Consider the following 18,123-nt stretch of genomic DNA (forward strand, 5'->3'; position numbering starts at 1 on the left):
CGAATGCAAAATGTGGACCTAGAAAGGCTGTTAATGCTTATGTTTTTTACCCTCTCCCTTTAAAAACCTTTATGCCTGACTAATGAATCCTGCTGAAAGACACCTTGTTGACAAATACAGATCAGAGTGTCAGGCAGCTCGCAAATTCATTATTTTATGAGAGGGGAAATGACTTTTAAATATCATGAGATTGTCTGGCATACTGGGTAAGTGGAGATATACTTTCCTACCAAAAGGTCTGCAAACCCCCAGACAGCCAAGGGAGAAGGTCTCTCCTAGCAAGAGCGGGAAAGCTGGCAGCTGGCCAAGCCCCACAGGTACTGCAGGGAAATGGAGGGTTGTAGAGGGATGTGGTGGCAAGTGCTTGTGGTTTGGATTTAGAGCCAAAATGTGAGGAGGTGATTCACTTCCTAACAACTCCTCTGAGTGTAGTATTTTAAATGGTGTTTCAAAGGTGTATTCATTTCTCATACTTGTGATTTAGTCTGCCAGTGAAATGTGCCAGAGGGGCAAATCTTAATATATAGTCTGTGTTTCAGTGTCCTTCAGTAGAGTTAGAATGACATGGCAAGTATATCTCCTCTCAGAGAACAGATGTAGAGGCTAAGTGATCATTATTTTTATTAGTACCGTAAAAAGGCAATCAACAGGTCTTAATTTACCTTGAAGGAAAGTTTTCTGAGGGAAACATAAGGAGCTGGATTAATGTTTTTTTATTTTTTAAACTATCTTTATTTGATAGTAGTGGGATAGAGGAAACCCCTTTGAAAAGGTTTCATAAAACCAGTAACTTGGTAATTAACATGTAAATATATTTTATCTAACATGAAATTGAAAATTATAAAATTATTCAGTAGGTTTTAGATAAAGAGTTAATATTGTTTTATGTTTTTAAAATAAAATGTTGGTCACTCTTTATCTCCTTTGTCCAGAGAAATTAAACTTAAATTAAATCAAGATTGACTTGATTGCTAACATCTTATTTCCTTTTTAAACTTGCATCTTTTCATTTGGTCAAACTTAGCTATGAAGTTACTATGACATTTGTGGAAATCTGGCCAAAATGGTGCATTGGAATTGAGCTTCTTGACATGTTTCTCTCATCTGTTGGCCTGTTTGAAGGATGTAGGTTGCTTTACTGCCATGCTGGCCTTGATACTGGAGCCTTTGATGTTGGTAGACTCTCATCTGGTAACCTGTGTCATTTCCTCTCCCTAATAGGTTACTTGACTTCTTTGCAATTATGGGAGGGAAATTTTCCAGGTGTATGCACCAAACAAGAGAAAATAATTAGGTGATCATAACCGCAAATACAAATTGAGAGATCAACTTCTTATGTGTAGATCTTAAGAGTGAATGTTCTTAAATGTCTCCTGGGGTAGCTGGGTCGTCTTCTTCCTCTTTTTTTTTTTTTTTTTTTTGTAGTAAATTGTGGGTTAAGAGCTCCCTGGGGTTCAAATGTAGCAATTGTAGACATAAGAAAGGATCTATTAAGCTGTCTTGAGTTAGCCGTTTTAGAGTAAATGAGGTGTACATTGCTGGTCTGTATAAGTGATCTCTGAAATCACTTTCAGTTCAAGATTTGTGTTTTTATTTGATGGCGGGGTGATAATTCTTTCCATTAAAGCATGAAGATTAAACTGTATTAAACTGTATAATGTTGATTACTTTTAAACTGTTAGGGGAGACTAATTAAAAGGGCATATAGTTATTTAAGTTTGAAGAAAATCTTCTGTGTTAATGTACCATTTTATTATTATTATATCTTTCTTTTTTATTATTTGTGTTATTTTCATTTAGTTGATTTAAAGGCAATGCTTTGAGGCAGCATCATTTTAAAAAGGAATATTCTTCAGTTGATTGGCTACTTAATAGCCTAAATCTATTTTTTAGGCGGACTTCAAGTCTGTGCACTACATAGAAGTGGTGTAAGATGACAAAATATAGAAAGCCTAATTAAAAGTAATTTAAAGTAGAATTTAGTGCAAACATCCACTAGGTGGTGCCATGAGAACTCCAAATCTTGTTATAGGAATGATTGTAGGCCCTCCTGTATTATGAGAATATTCACTTTGAAGTTCCTTTTGCTCTTAAGTGCTTATCTACTTATGTTATTCATTGTCCTGTATTAGCTGAATTCTCTCTGGTGAGGGAGCTTAAAATAAATAGGGAAAGAAGAATAGATCATTATTCTCAAGAAAATACAAATGAGAATGTGTTACTGTATGTGTACACGTAAAACAAATGATACAAATTATAACTATTGACTCTTAAAAACCCTAGGGCTATTGAGGATAGTGTTAGCTATTAGGATGTTAGGGATTGGATGGGGAAGATTTTAAAAATTTATGATATGCCGTGGAAGGTGTTTTAGAGTAGAAGGAACATTAAGAATGATGCAAATAAATCCTTTATTCCACAATTAAAAAATTGGAATTTCAGAGAAGTAAAGCCATGTGCCCAAGGCAGTCCAGGCATTCTAGGTAGTCGGCAGCAATTAATAGTATATTTCGAAAGAAGAGATTTAATTTTATGGAGAAGGAGGCAGTGAGAATACATATTTGGTATAGAAAGCTCAGTGTGAGCTACTTGTATGCTGGTAGCAGGTCTGATTTGCAGAGAAGATTATGGAGAATAGCAGCATGAAAAGTTCATTAGGTAGAAAGGGAAGCCAACTCATAGATCTTTGTTGCTCGCGATAAGGTAGCAGTATTATGGTTGTAATTTTGATTGATGTGTTGTTTTCTGAGGTCATTCTGTTTTTCACCAAATATGCAGTAAATATACTGGTGCTCTTTTCATAAATTTTCAAGGGTAAAGCAAAGACTTGTCCCCAGGACATTATAAAAATGTGAAACATCAAAGGAATGGTACTTTTTCGTAACAGTAGCTATTTCTAAATGATAAGTTGGTAATCAAGTATGGGAGTCTTAATTGGCATTAAGTTTTAAGTTTACATTTTCACCTAAAATCATATTAATAAGGGCTTGTTTCTTAATGGAGATTGATATGTATGTCTTCTGTTTCAGGGTGACCTTTGTTCTCCTGGCTAGATATTTTGCTTTGTGTGTGAAGCATGAGTCATTGCTACTAGGAAAAGTAGAAATTCCCTTTCGTTGAGTGAACCTCAGTGCTCAGTGAAAGCTATCAGCTAATAATAATGAGGCCATGTATTTTATATATAGTTGACCATGAGAGACCACCTGTTGTTCTAAAGGAAACTGATCTCTTTTTGCAGATGGTCTTCAAATACAGATTTCTGATAGTTTATAGTATAAAGATTTATTCTATAGCAACTCCACCTTTTCCCCCGGTGCCTGTCTTTCAGAGGTGGTGTCCTAGACAGATTTCACTAGACTGCCCTACTCTGAGCAGTTCAAAGCACAGAAGGTGAGGGTAGGTAGGTGAACTGGGATGCTATAGAAACCCCTCATGTCTGTAGCTGCTTTTTAACTGGTCACCTGGGGCCCTCTAATAGCCCTGAGACTTAAATCTCTGTGATATGAACCTGGAGGCAGAACGCTTTCATAGAACCTTTGACTCTTCCCCCTCCCATCTCTTCCCCAAAAGGCTGAGGTTTTTGTCTTGATGGTGTTGGTGAAGCATGTACCTTTTACTCTCATGATGGCTCCAGAGGGCCCCTTTAAACATGGATTGACTTCAGGTTGGTTTAACTTTTGACAAAGAGTCTCTGACTTGTCAATTGTTGCCCTGCCTTATCTACAATGTTCTTCCTACTCACCCTGAGAACCTCTTACTTGTTGGCTGCTCTCTGTATCTTATTAACTTTCTTTCTGGGTTTTCGGAAGCTCGTTTCCACTTCATGTGATATTTATATGGAGCTTTGTATGAAACAGGTTGAATGACAGGACTGTGATTTCAAGCACTTTTAAAAGTAGATATATTAAGGTTATAAGGTGAACAAACTAGGTTCTGAGTGCATGTGTAAGTAAATGGTTCCTTGCTGCGGTGGTGAAAGGGGTGTGTTCTTGAGTTGGTTGAGGCATACTTCATTGAGAAGAATGGGATTCAGAAGTTGCTTAAATGCAGAAGGAAAGATTTCAGAGAGTACAAGAAGGTGATTAGTCGCAGTGTATAGTTGCGATATGATAGAGTTGGTCTTTTCAGATCAGGTAGGATGCTTTTTTTGGGGGGGTAGGGTGAAGGAAGAAGATAGGCAAGGAAGAAATGTCGGGGTTAGTCTGTGTCAAACATCTGTCTATAGTCACTTCCTACTTCTCTCTTAAGTTAGGAATTCTTGGCACTGGCTGCTGGATGAGTCATACGGGCCTATATTGTATAAATTGTATCTGTATAACACAGATTTATTCACCAACAAACTTACAGTTTTAGCCCTCACTGCATCTCCTTTGAAATCCTTCAGATACCGAGGCTTAAGAGCTTGCCATCCTAAAGGAATGTGGTGAGAGTCAACCTGTCATCTTACCGTACAGGGAAAATTACTGTCCATATTTGATACACTTCTCTAGCCTTTTCCCCTCTGTTTTCATTTTAAAATTGGAATTATAGTATATGTGTATACTGCTTTAGAGTTTGTCGTTTTTGCATCATAGATAATAAACACTTTAGCATTAAGCATTCTTCTATAACATAATTTTTAATAGCTGCATAATATTTTCTCAATGGGATGGGCCAGAATCTATTGTTAGGAATTTGTTATTTCCAAATTTTCACTAATTTTTGTGATGGATATTCTCATGTATAGATCTTTTATACCTCTGATTGTTTCTGATATAAATTGCTGATTTTCTGGGTCAAAGATATAAGAATTTTTTGCATCTGATATATATTGCCGAATTGTTCTCCAGAAAGATTAAATCAGAAATCTTTTTGCTTCCCTTTACTTTTCCTAGTTGGACTAGAAAAATTCCTCATCCTAACCCACTATTTTTTGTTTCCTCACTTTGAAAGATTCTTCATGTAGAATTAGGTAGAATTTGAAAAAGAAACAATTTTAATACTATTATTATTTATTAGTTTGTTTCATTATCTAACTTTCTTCCTAGGTGTTTTGATGGTCTTATTCTTCTGATTTAATTTTATTTAATCATGATTTCCGTTGCTAACAAAATACGATTGGAAAGGTAAGAGAGGAAATAAGACTATGTCACTAGATTTTTGTGGTCAAAAGCCAAGAAACTGAGTACACATAATTTTACCCCTTTGCCCTTTGGTATTATTCTTGTTAGAAAGGAAAATCAGGCAAAACATGAAACAGTACAATGTGATAGATGATGTGAAGGTTATAGTGACAAGACACCAGAGAGCAGACAAAAGATCTATAACAGCATTTCCTTTATTTTATGGTTAGCTGTATAAACCAGAACTTATTTTTCTAAGCTTTGTCTATTTGTTTATTAATATCAATGGACCAGGTTATATAAAGCCCCCATTTAAGGAATTAAGTATACATTGGGATATATAAAATATTTGTAGATTATTTAAAAAAATCTCTTTTAAAGTTTATATATTTCTCAGAATGGTGGATAAATAATTTTGTAGGCTGCTGTAAAAGATTTTGATTTTGAAGTGTAGTCTGTACAGTTGAAATGTCAGAGAGTGAAGATTCCCACTAGGTCCAAGGAATCTCATCTCAGATTGTGGATTTAATGAAGTCTTTTGCTTTTAGGGAATAAAATGAGTTCTTTCTGGGCATTCTAAGGATTTGATAAAAAAAAAACCCTGAAAACAGGATATGTTGACAGGGTGCCAAAGTAGTGTCTGAAGCTGATTTGAAACTAGAGTTTAGCTGCCAGTAACATGTTTTTACCCTAACTTATTTTATTTGATACGAAGTAAGCAATTTGAGTCTATAATAAGGGTTGACAAACTATGGCCTCTGGGCCAGATGTGACCTGCCACCTGTTTATATATGACCTACTAGCTAAGAATGGTTTTTACATTTTAAAATGAATGAAAAAATTCAAAAGAATATTATTTTGTGGCATGTGAAAGTTATATAGAATTTAAATTTCAGCGTCCATAAATAAAGTGTTACTGAAACATAGTCATACTTATTTGTTTACGTATTATTTGTGGCTGCTTTTGTATTACAGTAGCAGAGTTGATCAGTTGTGACATCGCTCATACGTCTCACAAAGCCTAAAATACTCACTCTCTAGCCCTCAGAAGGAAAGTTTGCTGATCCCTGATCTAGAGTTGTATAGTCTAACCCACCTTTAAGTTGGCTTTGTGTATGTTCCTGAGGGAAAAATTTTCCTTTCAATATATTTTCTTTCCTGAGAAACTTGAAAGCCAATATTAGGTGGTGAAACAGACCCCAAACTTAATTTTTACCTAGCTCTGTTATCAATCTTATTGAATGATATAGATCAGTGGCTCTCAAAGTATGGTCTTCAGATACCTGGGTATTCTGGAGATCTTTTCAGGGGGTTCCCACGGCAGAAACATTTTATAATAATCTGGGAAATTATTTGCCTTTTTCACTTGTGTTGACATTTGCACTCATGATGCAGAAGCAATGTTAGGTGAAACTGCTCGCCCGAGCTTCAGGCAGGACTAGGACAGACGGTAGCAGGAATCCTTGCATGTGCTTGCAGTAATGCCAGTGCTAATTTTGCCTAAGAATACCCTTGATAAAGCAATAAAAAGTATTAATTTTTATCAAATCTCAACCTTTGGGTACATGTCTTTTTGATACTCTGTGTGGCAAAATGGAAGTATGCATCAAACACTTCTGCATTTCTGCATACTGAATTGCTGTGGTTGTCCGGAGGAGAAGCACTTGCTTGAGCCATGAACTAGCTGCTTTGCTCTTGGGATACCATTTTCGCTTGAAAGAGCCATTAACAAACTAATTATTTTAGGCTTGGGTATTTGGTGACTATTTTTTCAAAAGCAAACGAAGTGAGCTGACACTTTAGGGAAAACAACTGACAGTATTTGTTGCCAGTGGCAAAATGGTGAGTTTTCATTTCCAAATTCAAATTTTGGAGAACTTGGTTTTGTTGTTGTTGTTGTTTTTAATCTTTACATCCAGCATGGGGTTCGAAATGACAAACTGTACCGACTGAGCCAGCCAGGTGCCTGAATTTGAAGAACTCATATCTGCTACTTTGAGCTTGACAGTTTCACAGTATATAAAGAAAATATTCTGATGAGATTGATGATGACAGTAACATGTGATGTTGAGGGGAATATTGTGATCATGAAATTTGTCAGTATTTGGAAGAGCAGTTAAATGCAGGGAACCCGTACTTTCAAAATGCCCAGTGTGTGAAGTTACAAACACAGGCATGGATAAAAGAGCCATTTGGTGTGCAAGACAGACCAAGGGATTCAAATGTAACAGAAACAGAAATTTCATTGAGAGGAATTTATATTCTACATGGCAACTAAGCTTTAAGAAACTACCACTTGGCAAATTTTGGTGTAGTATCAAAAAATAATATCTATAAATATTCAAAAAGGCTACTAAAATACTCACCCCATGTTCATTACATATCTGCGTCAGATTTTCCTCAAATCTTTCTACCAAAACAATATGAAAACAGATTGAGTACAGGATCTGGTGAGAATCTAGTTACCTTCTGTTAAAAAGGTTTAAAACAGTGTCACTTTTTTGTTTTGGAGAATATAGTTTTGTGAGTTTTTTTTGGGTAAGATTTTATTTATTTATTCATACATGAGAGAGAGAGAGGGGGCAAGAGCACATGAGCCAGCAGAGGGAGAAGGAGAAGCAAGCTCCCCACTGAGCAGGGAGCCTGGCGTGGAGTTTGATTGATCCCAGGACCCAGAGATCATGACCTGAGCTGACGGGAGATGCTTAACCAACTGAGCCATCAGATGCCCCTAGAATAAATTATTATTATTATTGTTATTTTTAAAGATTTTATTTATTTATCTGAGAGAGAGAGAGAGAGAGAGAGAGAGAACAGGAGCAGTGGGGAGAGGCAGAAGGAGAGGGAGAAGCAGGCACCCCACTGAGCAGGGAGCCTGACATGGGGCTTGATGCCAGGATCCTTGGATCATGACCTGAGCTGAAGATAGATGCTTAACATACTGAGCCACCCAGATGCCCCTAGGATAAATTATTATTTTTTTAAAAATTAAAAAAAAAAGATTTTTATTTATTTATTTGACAGACAGATCACAAGTAGGCAGAGAGGCAAGGAGAGAGGAGGAAGCAGGCTCCTTGCGGAGCAGAGAGCCCAATGTGGGGCTCGATCCCAGGACCCTGGGATCATGACCTGAGCTGAAGGTAGAGGCTTTAACCCACTGAGCCACCCATGTGCCCCTAGAATAAATTATTTTTAATAAAAATTATTTTAACATGTAATGGGGTTTAGTGTTTAATTAAAAAAAGTTCAGTTTGTTTAAATATTGAGATTGGTAAATGCATACAGGTATAATCTAAGAAAAAAAGTTCTTTTGAGGCTCTCAATTATTTTAAGAATGTAAAGGGAGATCTAAGACTTCATGTTCATTTACCATAAAGTCAGTTCTATGAAATGGGAGAAAGAATTTTCATTGCTGAATATTTCAATACAATTCATTTTCTTTTGGAAAACTAAGAGGTGAATATATAGACCAAAGATCTCTCCAAAAGAGATTGAATCAAAGATTTCTAAAAATTTAGTCCTTAAAAAATAATAAAAGACCCACGACTAAATGGCATACATTTTCCAGATTTGGATGATTATCTAAAAGCACACCTCTGTGAGGGTACATTGTATAATGGTTAAATAATGATTATATAATTGCTATAATAGTTGTAATTGAATGATAAGTCTATTATGCTTTATATGCATTAACTCTGTTCCTCATTTGAAGTCTTGCATAATAAGTAATATTATTAAGTGACTCACTCTTGGTCACATAGTTAAGTTTTAAGAGCTGAGATCCAAGCACTTGTTTTTGTCTTACCCTGAAGCTCTTATTCTCTTCCTTTGATCATAATGATGGTGTTACAAGATCTTCTGGTATAGGCTCTTCTTTTTGACAACAAGACTAGGTGTAAAGACTTGCCTTCAGTTTTAGTGTGAAAATTAAGGCAAAGGAGATTGGCCTCTAGAGCTTACATTGAGTGGGGAAATGAATGAAGTAAGCAGAAACAAATTGCCAGGCACTGATCTCTATCAGGCAGTGACAGTCTTTCTAATCGACTAGGATACTCTGAACAAATGAATAGTCAGCATAATTTGTATTCTTTTTGGCTGATTCTTAATTTAATAGCTATTTACTGTTGTGCTCATATTTCTAGGTTTCTCCAGTGACAGTGATCTGGTATCTCTTACTGTTGACGCGGATTCTCTTGCTGAGTTAGATGATGGAATGGCTTCCAATCAAAATTCTCCCGTTAGAACTTTTGGTCTCAATCTTTCTTCGGATCCTTCAGCACTAGGGGCTGTTGCTTCTGACAGCGAACAGAACAAACCAGAAGAAGAACGGGAAAGTCGCAGCCTCTTTCCTGGCAGTTTAAAATCCAAGCTTGGCAAGAGAGATTATTTGGAGAAAGCAGGAGAATTAATAAAGCTGGCTTTAAAAAAAGAAGAAGAAGATGACTATGAAGCTGCTTCCAATTTTTATAGGAAAGGAGTTGATTTACTCCTAGAAGGTGTTCAAGGTACAATTTTATCTGTATTAATATGTTTTGAATGTTTTTGTATTTATATTTTATATATTTTAATATTTATATATATTTTATATCTAGAAAGAAAAGTGTATATATGAAAATTATACCTTGTGTATAATCCTCTAAAAACAAGACTGAAAATGAGAAATTACTGAAGATTAAATGATCTACATTTTGGAGGAGCCTGGGTGGCTCAGTCACTTAAGCATTTGGCTCTTGATTTTGGCTCAGGTCGTGATTTCAGGGATGTGAAATTGAGCCCCACATCTGGCTTTGTGCTGGGCATGGAGCCTGCTTAGGATTCTCTCTCTCCTTCTCCCCTGCCCCAGCCCCGCTTATGTGTGTTCTCTCCCCTGCCGCCCCCCAAAAGCCTACAGTTGGGTTTATACTTTTAATTACATGAAACTGCTTCACCCTCTACTTGGTTCAGTTAACCAACAAAAGGTTTTAAAAAAATCAAATCTCCATGTCTCTTGTATGAACAGTAATCGTTTTTTTCTGACATGGCTAGTGTTCACCGGCCTTCATCTCTCAGGTACTCACAAAGATTCTTTAGTGCATTTACTCCTTTTTTAAAAAAAGATTTTATTTATTTATTTGATAGAGAGAGAGAGAGACAGACAGACAGACAGACAGTGAGAGGGAACACAAGCAGGAGAGGGAAAAGCAGGCTTCCCGCTGAGCAGGGAGCCTGAGGCAGTGCTCGGCCATGACCTGAGCCAAAGGCAGATGCGCCCCTCGTGCATTTGCTCTTGCTGGCCTGAAGAGAGGAGATGAAATGTAAAGGTTCTTGATATGCCTACTATTCTGTTCTTTGTTAGTTGTCATAAATTTTCAGCTAATTACTGGGGTGTCCTGGGAGCTGATTGTTTCTGAATGTCATAAGTAGGACGTGCCTTTTTTTAAGCATCAGATTTTTGTTTTAGGCATTTTTCTTTTCCTTATGGAAAGAGTGTGAAGCATACCTCAGTTAGTCATGTGACTTTCTGGACACAGTAATCAAAGTTTTGATAGGACCTTCTTCCAGTGGTTTGCTTTCCAGGAAATCGTCATTTTTACTGATGTTCTGTGAACTTTGACTTGTTAGTGCCATTCAAAGGACCATAGTCTCCTGTAGCACTGACACTTTTTTACTACAGTACTTTCCCCCTCACTTTGCTTTGTGTCCTGTCCGGAGTTTTCTTTTTTTTATTAGAGGATGAACTTTCAGTCTTCTAACGTGGTATAAGATGAATATTTGGCTGCATGGACTGAAGAGGGAGTTAATTTTAATGACATGAAACTTTTAATTACATGAAACTGCAGTGGAGTGGTATTTGTGCTTTTTAATCAGAATTTTGACTAATTTTCTGGTTTTTAGCCCTTACTTTGATTTCCACAGCTATGCAGTGCTACCAGTTCCCAAACTTTTGGAGAGATTTACGGTGTCATATAAGTCAGGCAGCTTTCTTGAGCTTCCTAAGTCAATAACCACTCATCCATCTGTTTTCTAGCTTGTAAAATGTTGCTGCAGTCTTCTCTCTTAATCTCTTTGTCCTTTTGGGCTTTTGCCTTAAAAATAATTCTTTTACTGCCCTGTAATGGAGTTTTAAGAGGGAACATTTCTCATGGTTTGACTGATACGTCATTTTGTTACTCAAGCAGTATCATAGTTAGGGTTTTATGTTTGCCCGTAGAGCGTTCTAGTCTTTAGAGATGTACACATTTTTCTTTGTCTTTTTTTTTTTTATTCTTTGTCTTAACTCTAATTTTGGATTGGGAATTTAAAATCGGGATGAGCTGCAGTTAGCTCTGATATTTTCCCTTTTCTTTTTAGATAATTTTGTGCTGGAAAATCACTAGTATTTAAGTGACATGGATAATCGGTGTGATATTTTTCTGTTGAAAAATTATTTGCATTTAAACTGAGAGCACTTCATAATGTTACCACTTGATGGCACCAGAAAAATAAAAATCATTGCTTCAAAATGAGAATTATGGATGCATTTCAGCAAATAACTGAATAATGTCATTTAGTTAGTTACTTTGTGATATGATGGTGAATTATTTCTCACTAGGACTTGATACCAAATCTACTAGATCTCTGTCTCAAGGAATGTTATCATTTAAACATGTTTTTCCCATTTAACATATGCTTGTCTTTCTGAAACTACAATATCCATTCCTGCCATGGATTGGTTTTTGTTGTTAATGTGCCATCAAATCCAAAAAATTCTACTCAACTAATTGCTTTTAGCATTTTATTGCTTATTTATAACGTGATCAATTTTTTCATACAAACTGCGGGAACCACAATCACAGAATTCTAATTTTTAACCAGTGTGTAAAATAACCTTTGTTTTAGTCCTTATAGCTATGTGTCAAATGTAATGTCAGGGCAGTGTTTTTGGTGCTTTTAAAAGTGTACCAGTCATTGGGACGCCTGGGTGGCTCAGTTGGTTAAGCAGCTGCCTTTGGCTCAGGTCATGATCCCGGCGTCCTGGGATCGAGTCCCACATCGGGCTCCTTGCTCCATGGGGAGCCTGCTTCTCCCTCTGACTCTGCCTGCCACTCTGTCTGCCTGTGCTCGCTCTTGCTCTCGCTCTCTCTCTCTGACTAAATAAATTTAAAAAAAAAAAAAATCTTAAAAAGTGTACCAGTTATCACCTAACAGATGTATGGACATTATTGGTTTAACCCACCCCCCCCAGTTTTATTGAGCTATAATTGACATTAACATAGTACTAAAGGTACAGCATGATTTGATACATGTCTGTATTGCGAAATGATTACCATAATAAGTTTAGTTAATATCCTTCCCCTCACATAGTTACAAGTCTTTTTTTTTCCTTGCAGTGGGAACTTTTAAGATCTACTCTTTTATCAACTTTCAAATATATGATACAGTATTTTTAAAACTCAGTAATCTTATAAGTGGAAGTTCATGCCTTTTGACTGCTTTCACCCATTTTACCGACCCCCATCCCTGCCTCTGGTAACCACCAGTCTCTTCTATGAGTTTGGTTCTTTTTAGATTCTACACATAAATGAGATAATTTAGTATTTGTTGCTCTGTCTAATGTATTTTACTTAGCATAATGACCTCAAGGTCCATTCTTGTGTCTGATGGCAGGATTTCCTTCTTTTTTATGCCTAATAATATTTGTGTGTGTGTGTGTGTGTGTGTACGTACACATATCACATTTTCTTTATCCATTCAATCATTAGTGGATACTTAGGTTGTTTTCATGTCTTGACTGTTGTAAATAATGCTGAAATAAACTAGAGTGCAGGTACCTCTCTCAGATAGTGATTTTGTTTCCTTAAGACTTATACCTAGAAATGGAATTGCTGGACCATAGGGTAGTTCTATTTTTAATTTTTTTAGGAGCCTTGATGCTGTTTTTTTAGTGACTGCACCAATTTATATTCCCAACAATAGTGTATAAGAGCTCTCTTTTTTCCATGTCCTGCCCAGCATTTGTTATCTGTTATCTTTTTTTTTTTTAAAGATCTTATTTATTTATTTGACAGACAGAGATCACAAGTAAGCAGAGAGGCAGGCAGAGAGAGAGGGGGAAGCAGGCTCCCTGCCGAGCAGCGAGCCCGATGCGGGGCTTGATCAGGAACCTGGGATCATGACCTGATCCGAAGGCAGAGGCTTTTTTTTTCCCCTTCATATTTTTAAAAGATTTTATTTATTCATTTGACACACAGAGAGAGAAGCAAGAGAGGGAATACAAGCAGAGGAAGTGGGAGAGGGAGAAGCAGACTTCCTGCTGAGCAGGGAGCCCGATGTGGGGTTACATCCCAGGCCTCTGGGATCATGACCTGAGCTGAAGGTAGATGCTTAACCGACTGAGCCACCCACGTGCCCCAAGGCAGAGGCTTTAACCCACTGAGCCACCCAGGGGTCCCATCTGTTGTCTTTTTGTTGATAGACATTCTGATAGGTGTGAGGTAATATCTAATTGTGGTTTTGATTTGTAGTTCCGTGATCATGAGTGTTGTTAAGTACCTTTTCATGTACTTGTTTGGCATTTTTATATCTGAGAAAATATCTTTTCAGTTCCTTTGCTCATTTTTTAATCAAATTGTTTAGAGGCTTTTTGTTATTAGATTTTGTGTTCTTTATATATTTTGGATATTAACCTCTTGTGAAATATATGATTTGCAGCTATTTTCTCCCAGTTGATAGATTGCCTTTTCATTTCGTTGATGGTTTCCTTTGCTGTGTAAAATGTTTATAGTTCAATGTAGTTCCACTTGTTTATTTTTGCTTTTGATGCCTTTGCTTTTGGTGTCAAATCCAAAAAATCATTCCAAGAAAGCTTACCCCTCCTGTTTTTTCCCCTAGGATTTTGTGGTTTCAGGTCTTATGTTCAGGTCTTTAATTTATTTTGAGTTAATTTTTGTGTGTGGTATGAGATAGGAGTTTACTGTTATTGTTTTGCATGTAGCTGTTTATTTTTGTTGATATTTTGTTTTTTTTGTCAGTACCATTTATTGAAGAGACTTTTCTCCATTTATTTATTTATTTATTTATTTATTTAAAGATTTTATTTATTTATTTGTCAGAGAGAGAGCGAGCACAGGCAGACAGAGTGGAAGGCAGAGTCAGAGGGAGAAGCAGGCTCCTTGTGGAGCAAGGATCCCGATGTGGGACTCAATCCCAGGACACTGGGATCATGACCTGAGCTGAAGGCAGCTGCTTAACCAACAGAACCACCCAGGCGTCCCTTTTCTCCATTTATTGAAGAGACCTAGTATATATGTGTGGTTTTATTTCTGTGCTCTCTGTTTTATCCCATTGATCTATGTGTGCAGTACCATACCGGTTTGATTATTGTAGCTTTGTAATATAGTTTGAAATCAGGAAATGTGATGCCTCCAGCTTCATTCATTATTCAGAGGGTTTTTTGGCTATTTGGGGTCCTTTAGGGTTCCATACAAATTTTAGGATTTTTTTTCCTACTTTTTGAAAAATGTCATTGGAATTTTGATAGGGATTGCATTGAATCTATAGATAACATTGGGTATTATGGACATTTTAACAATATTAATTCTTTTAATCCATGAGCATGGAATATTTTTCTGTTTATTTTTGTCTTCAATTTCTCTTATTTATGATTTTTAACAGATTTCATCTGTTATTCTAACAGTTTTTTGGTGGAGTCTTTAGGGTTTTCTATATATAATAGCATGCTATCTGCAAATAGAAACAGTTTTACTTCTTCCTTTCTGATTTGGATGATTTTTGTTTCTTTTTCTTGTCTGATTGCTCTGACAAGGTCTTCTAATACTATGTTGAATCAAGTGGTGAGAATGGGCATCATTGTCTTGTTTCTGATCTTAGAAGAAGCTTTCAGCAAATCACCATTGAGTGTAATGTTGAGTATGATGAATTTATTCTTTAATTTGTGAGGAAACTGGGGGCTTTAGCTTGTGACCTGACTTGACATTTATGAGTAGAAGAGGTGTTTTCTTAGGTGAAGTTTGCTTTAGTCTAGTAAAGCTGTTATTGAAACATCACTATAACCAGTAATACCTCTGCATCATTTTTTAATTAACTCTTGCTATGAGAGTGGTTGCCTGTGGGGGAAAAAAGAAAATAGAATTGTTATCTGTGACCTTGGTTTGGTTTGATAATACTTTATAATAAAATCATTACTTCTGGATATCTGATAATCCAGAGAAAATGATTTTTCAGAGCTTAAGTAGGGATGCTTTTTACAGGGCTCTTATGATTTGGCAAATTTTGTTATTCTAAATACTAACTATTCATTCTAACTAAACTATTCATCCTAAAGGAGTTTATCTGGGTTGTTTGTAGATCTGATAAAGATGGCTTGATGTTTTTCTTACTTAACTGGTGTTTGCACAGCTGAGACTAGAGGCAGAACACAATAGCAGCAGTTCTATTTGCCCATCCTGCAGAGAAGAAGCATACCCTGATAGTGGTAACTTTGAATTCTCCTTTTGAACCTGACACCTCACTTGTTTCCTTAATCTAGGAGTGGCTCTTGAAATTGAGGTACCTTCTGTTCTTTTACGTCATCAGGTCTCTATGTATTTAAGACAGAAAATCCAAAAATCAAGATTGAAGGAATCAACTTGAATCTTTGAAAAGAATGTTTCCAATACATATCCTTTCACTTCTCTCTTTCTTATATATTTCTGCAATGGCCTGATATGATTAATCTGCATTCTTGGTGTGGGTTTATTAGAATATTTGTGAGAATTTAGAGGGGCAAATGGGTGACTTAAAGGTATTAATAAAATATTTAAGTAATATTGATTTATTGTCTATTATATGTCTGTCACTGTACAGGGGTTTTTGTTAACATTATATTTAACCCTCAGAACTAACCTATAATCTGAGCTATGGCTGGTCATACTGGCTTTGTCTAAGGACACTGAAATTTAGAGGGTGCAAACATTTAATGTAATGATTCTAGAAGCTTGGCACCTAGTTAGCAAGAATAATTATTTAAAACAGGAAGCTACCAGATGGCGAGCATTGTTAGTAACACCCATCTGTGGGCTACATTATGAATTACAGAGTTGATTGGAGAACTGGTTTTGTTTAGTTTGTTCTAGGTGCCAAAATTTCTGGTTTATTGTGTTTGTAAGGTAGATACTATAGTCCCCATTTTATAGGTAGAGAAAACTAAGACTTGTATAAAGTAAACAATTTGGTCCACAACACAAGCCACTAAGAGTTTTGGCTAAGATTTAAATCTGGATCTTTCTTGAGTTCAAGTCTTGTCTTGTTTCCACTGTGCCTATGTTACTTCTCATACATTTCTTCACTAATCAGAGTAGCTTTTAAAATGAGGAAGAAACTAGTCTTCAGAGAGTATCGATATTTTTAAACTTTATTTTGATAATCATTCTTTTCCCTCCCATTTGTTTTATTTGCTCATTCAGCCGTCTGTCCATTCAGTTGAGCTTTCAACAAGCTTTTGTTAGTAGTATGTACTAGGTATTGTGATAGTGATTATGGAATGGTTTTTAAATAAAAATACAGAATTGAATGATGACCCTTCAAAATAAGATCTGCTCTGTTTCTGTTTAAATCTTCTGCATACATTATAAATCTCACATTGAAAAACATTCCTGAATGTTGTTGATAACCTGAGTTTTCTTTGATTGTCTTGATATTTTTGACCAGTGAGACTATTTCTGATGTTACTACTCAGCTAAGAAATGCAGACAGTTTTCTGCAGTTTTCATCCTAGTAGATGGTATAATGAGCAATACAAAGCCATTTTTCTTAGTTTACACCATCCTTGTCCTAGGAGATGTCCAGACTTACTTTTAAAACGGTGACTTTGTATGTTGAGGTACCACATCATTCTGGGTCTCTTACTGGGTCTTAACTATTTTTTTCCCCTTTCCACAATGAGGAATAGAATTCCTGGGGAGACCACAAACCCACATATATTTCTAGGTTTCTTTGAGTCACTTAGATTAGCTTAAAATTGTAGGGTTGGTTCTAGAATGTGTCCAGGCTCTATGAATATGGTGTTTGTGTGCATTCATAATGATATATACTCAAGTATTGTAAAAGGTAATTTGGGTTATTGATTTATTGCTTTGAATAAAAATGACTCAAGTATTAAGAAACCCAAGTATAACCTTGTTTGATTTAGAATGAATATATGGATGAATAGAATGAATGGATATATGGGAATATGTGGGAAAGGTAGTAGTAAATTTATGTTTGATAAAGGGAAGCAAGTCACCTGATTTCTTATTGCTGAATTTCAGAAGTAAAAATGTATAACTTTAAAAATAAAAATTTATTTGAATTGTTTATTGTGTTTGTTAACTTTGAAGACATTAAGAAAATATTGTCCAGCCCATTTACCTTTAGGGACTGCCCACTTCACTACAAAGTATGATATAGTGTGAGTCTAACAACACCAAAAGCTGTAGTCTCATTTTATTTGTTTATTTTTTAAAGATTTTATTTATTTTGAGAGAGAGAGGAAGGGAGAGCATGAGCAGGCGGAGGGACAGAGGGAATCGCCGACTCCCCGCTGAGTGGGAAGCCCAAGACAGGGCTCCATCTAGTATTCCCGGATCTTGACCAGAGCTGTCAGCAGTTGCTTAACCAACTAAGCTGCCCAGGTGCTCCCAAAATCTGTAATTTTAATAGGCAGTGGTGGTGTAATCATATTGTCTTCTAATGTATTAGCTTCTATCTGTTTTGATTTATGATCCTCTTTGAGAAGTTTGTTCTTTTTCAATATTATTTTGATTTTTTCGGTCCCCTTACAACTCTATAAAAATTGAAAATCACCTTTTATTTATTTATTTTCAATAAAAATTAGAAGGAATTTTAGTTTCCAAGTCTTTTGAGAAAGCATAATTAATGTAGCCCAAATCAGAAGCTCTAACTAATCAATTTATCAACAACCCAAAGAAATTTTGTTACATAAATTAACCCATTTCTTATAGTATAGCAATGTTTCAGATGGTAGAACTTCTGTTGGTCTTTCAGCTCCTCAGTCTTCTGATGC

The 18,123-nt window shown here is 36.1% G+C and overlaps 1 protein-coding gene across 11 annotated transcripts in view; it reads left to right on the forward strand.

The window, feature by feature from the left end:
• RPS6KC1 (ribosomal protein S6 kinase C1) overlaps nt 1-18,123 on the forward strand; it is a 173,514-nt gene that overhangs the window by 43,349 nt on the left and 112,042 nt on the right. For 9 of the 11 annotated variants that reach the window (XR_006608017.1, XR_006608018.1, XR_006608016.1 and 6 more), the window contains one exon: nt 9,245-9,607. The exons of the other annotated variants lie outside the window; for them this stretch is intronic. Coding sequence is in view for 6 of the 9 variants with exons in the window: in XM_013049201.2 (XP_012904655.1) it covers nt 9,245-9,607 (363 nt within the window). In the remaining 3 variants the exon portion in view is untranslated. The remainder of the gene's footprint in view (nt 1-9,244; nt 9,608-18,123) is intronic. 11 annotated transcript variants of the gene reach the window in all.

This window comes from Mustela putorius, unplaced genomic scaffold (genome assembly GCF_011764305.1).
Source record: "Mustela putorius furo isolate JIRA1106 unplaced genomic scaffold, ASM1176430v1.1 tig00000785_pilon_pilon_pilon, whole genome shotgun sequence".
Taxonomy (NCBI): Eukaryota; Metazoa; Chordata; class Mammalia; order Carnivora; family Mustelidae; genus Mustela; species Mustela putorius.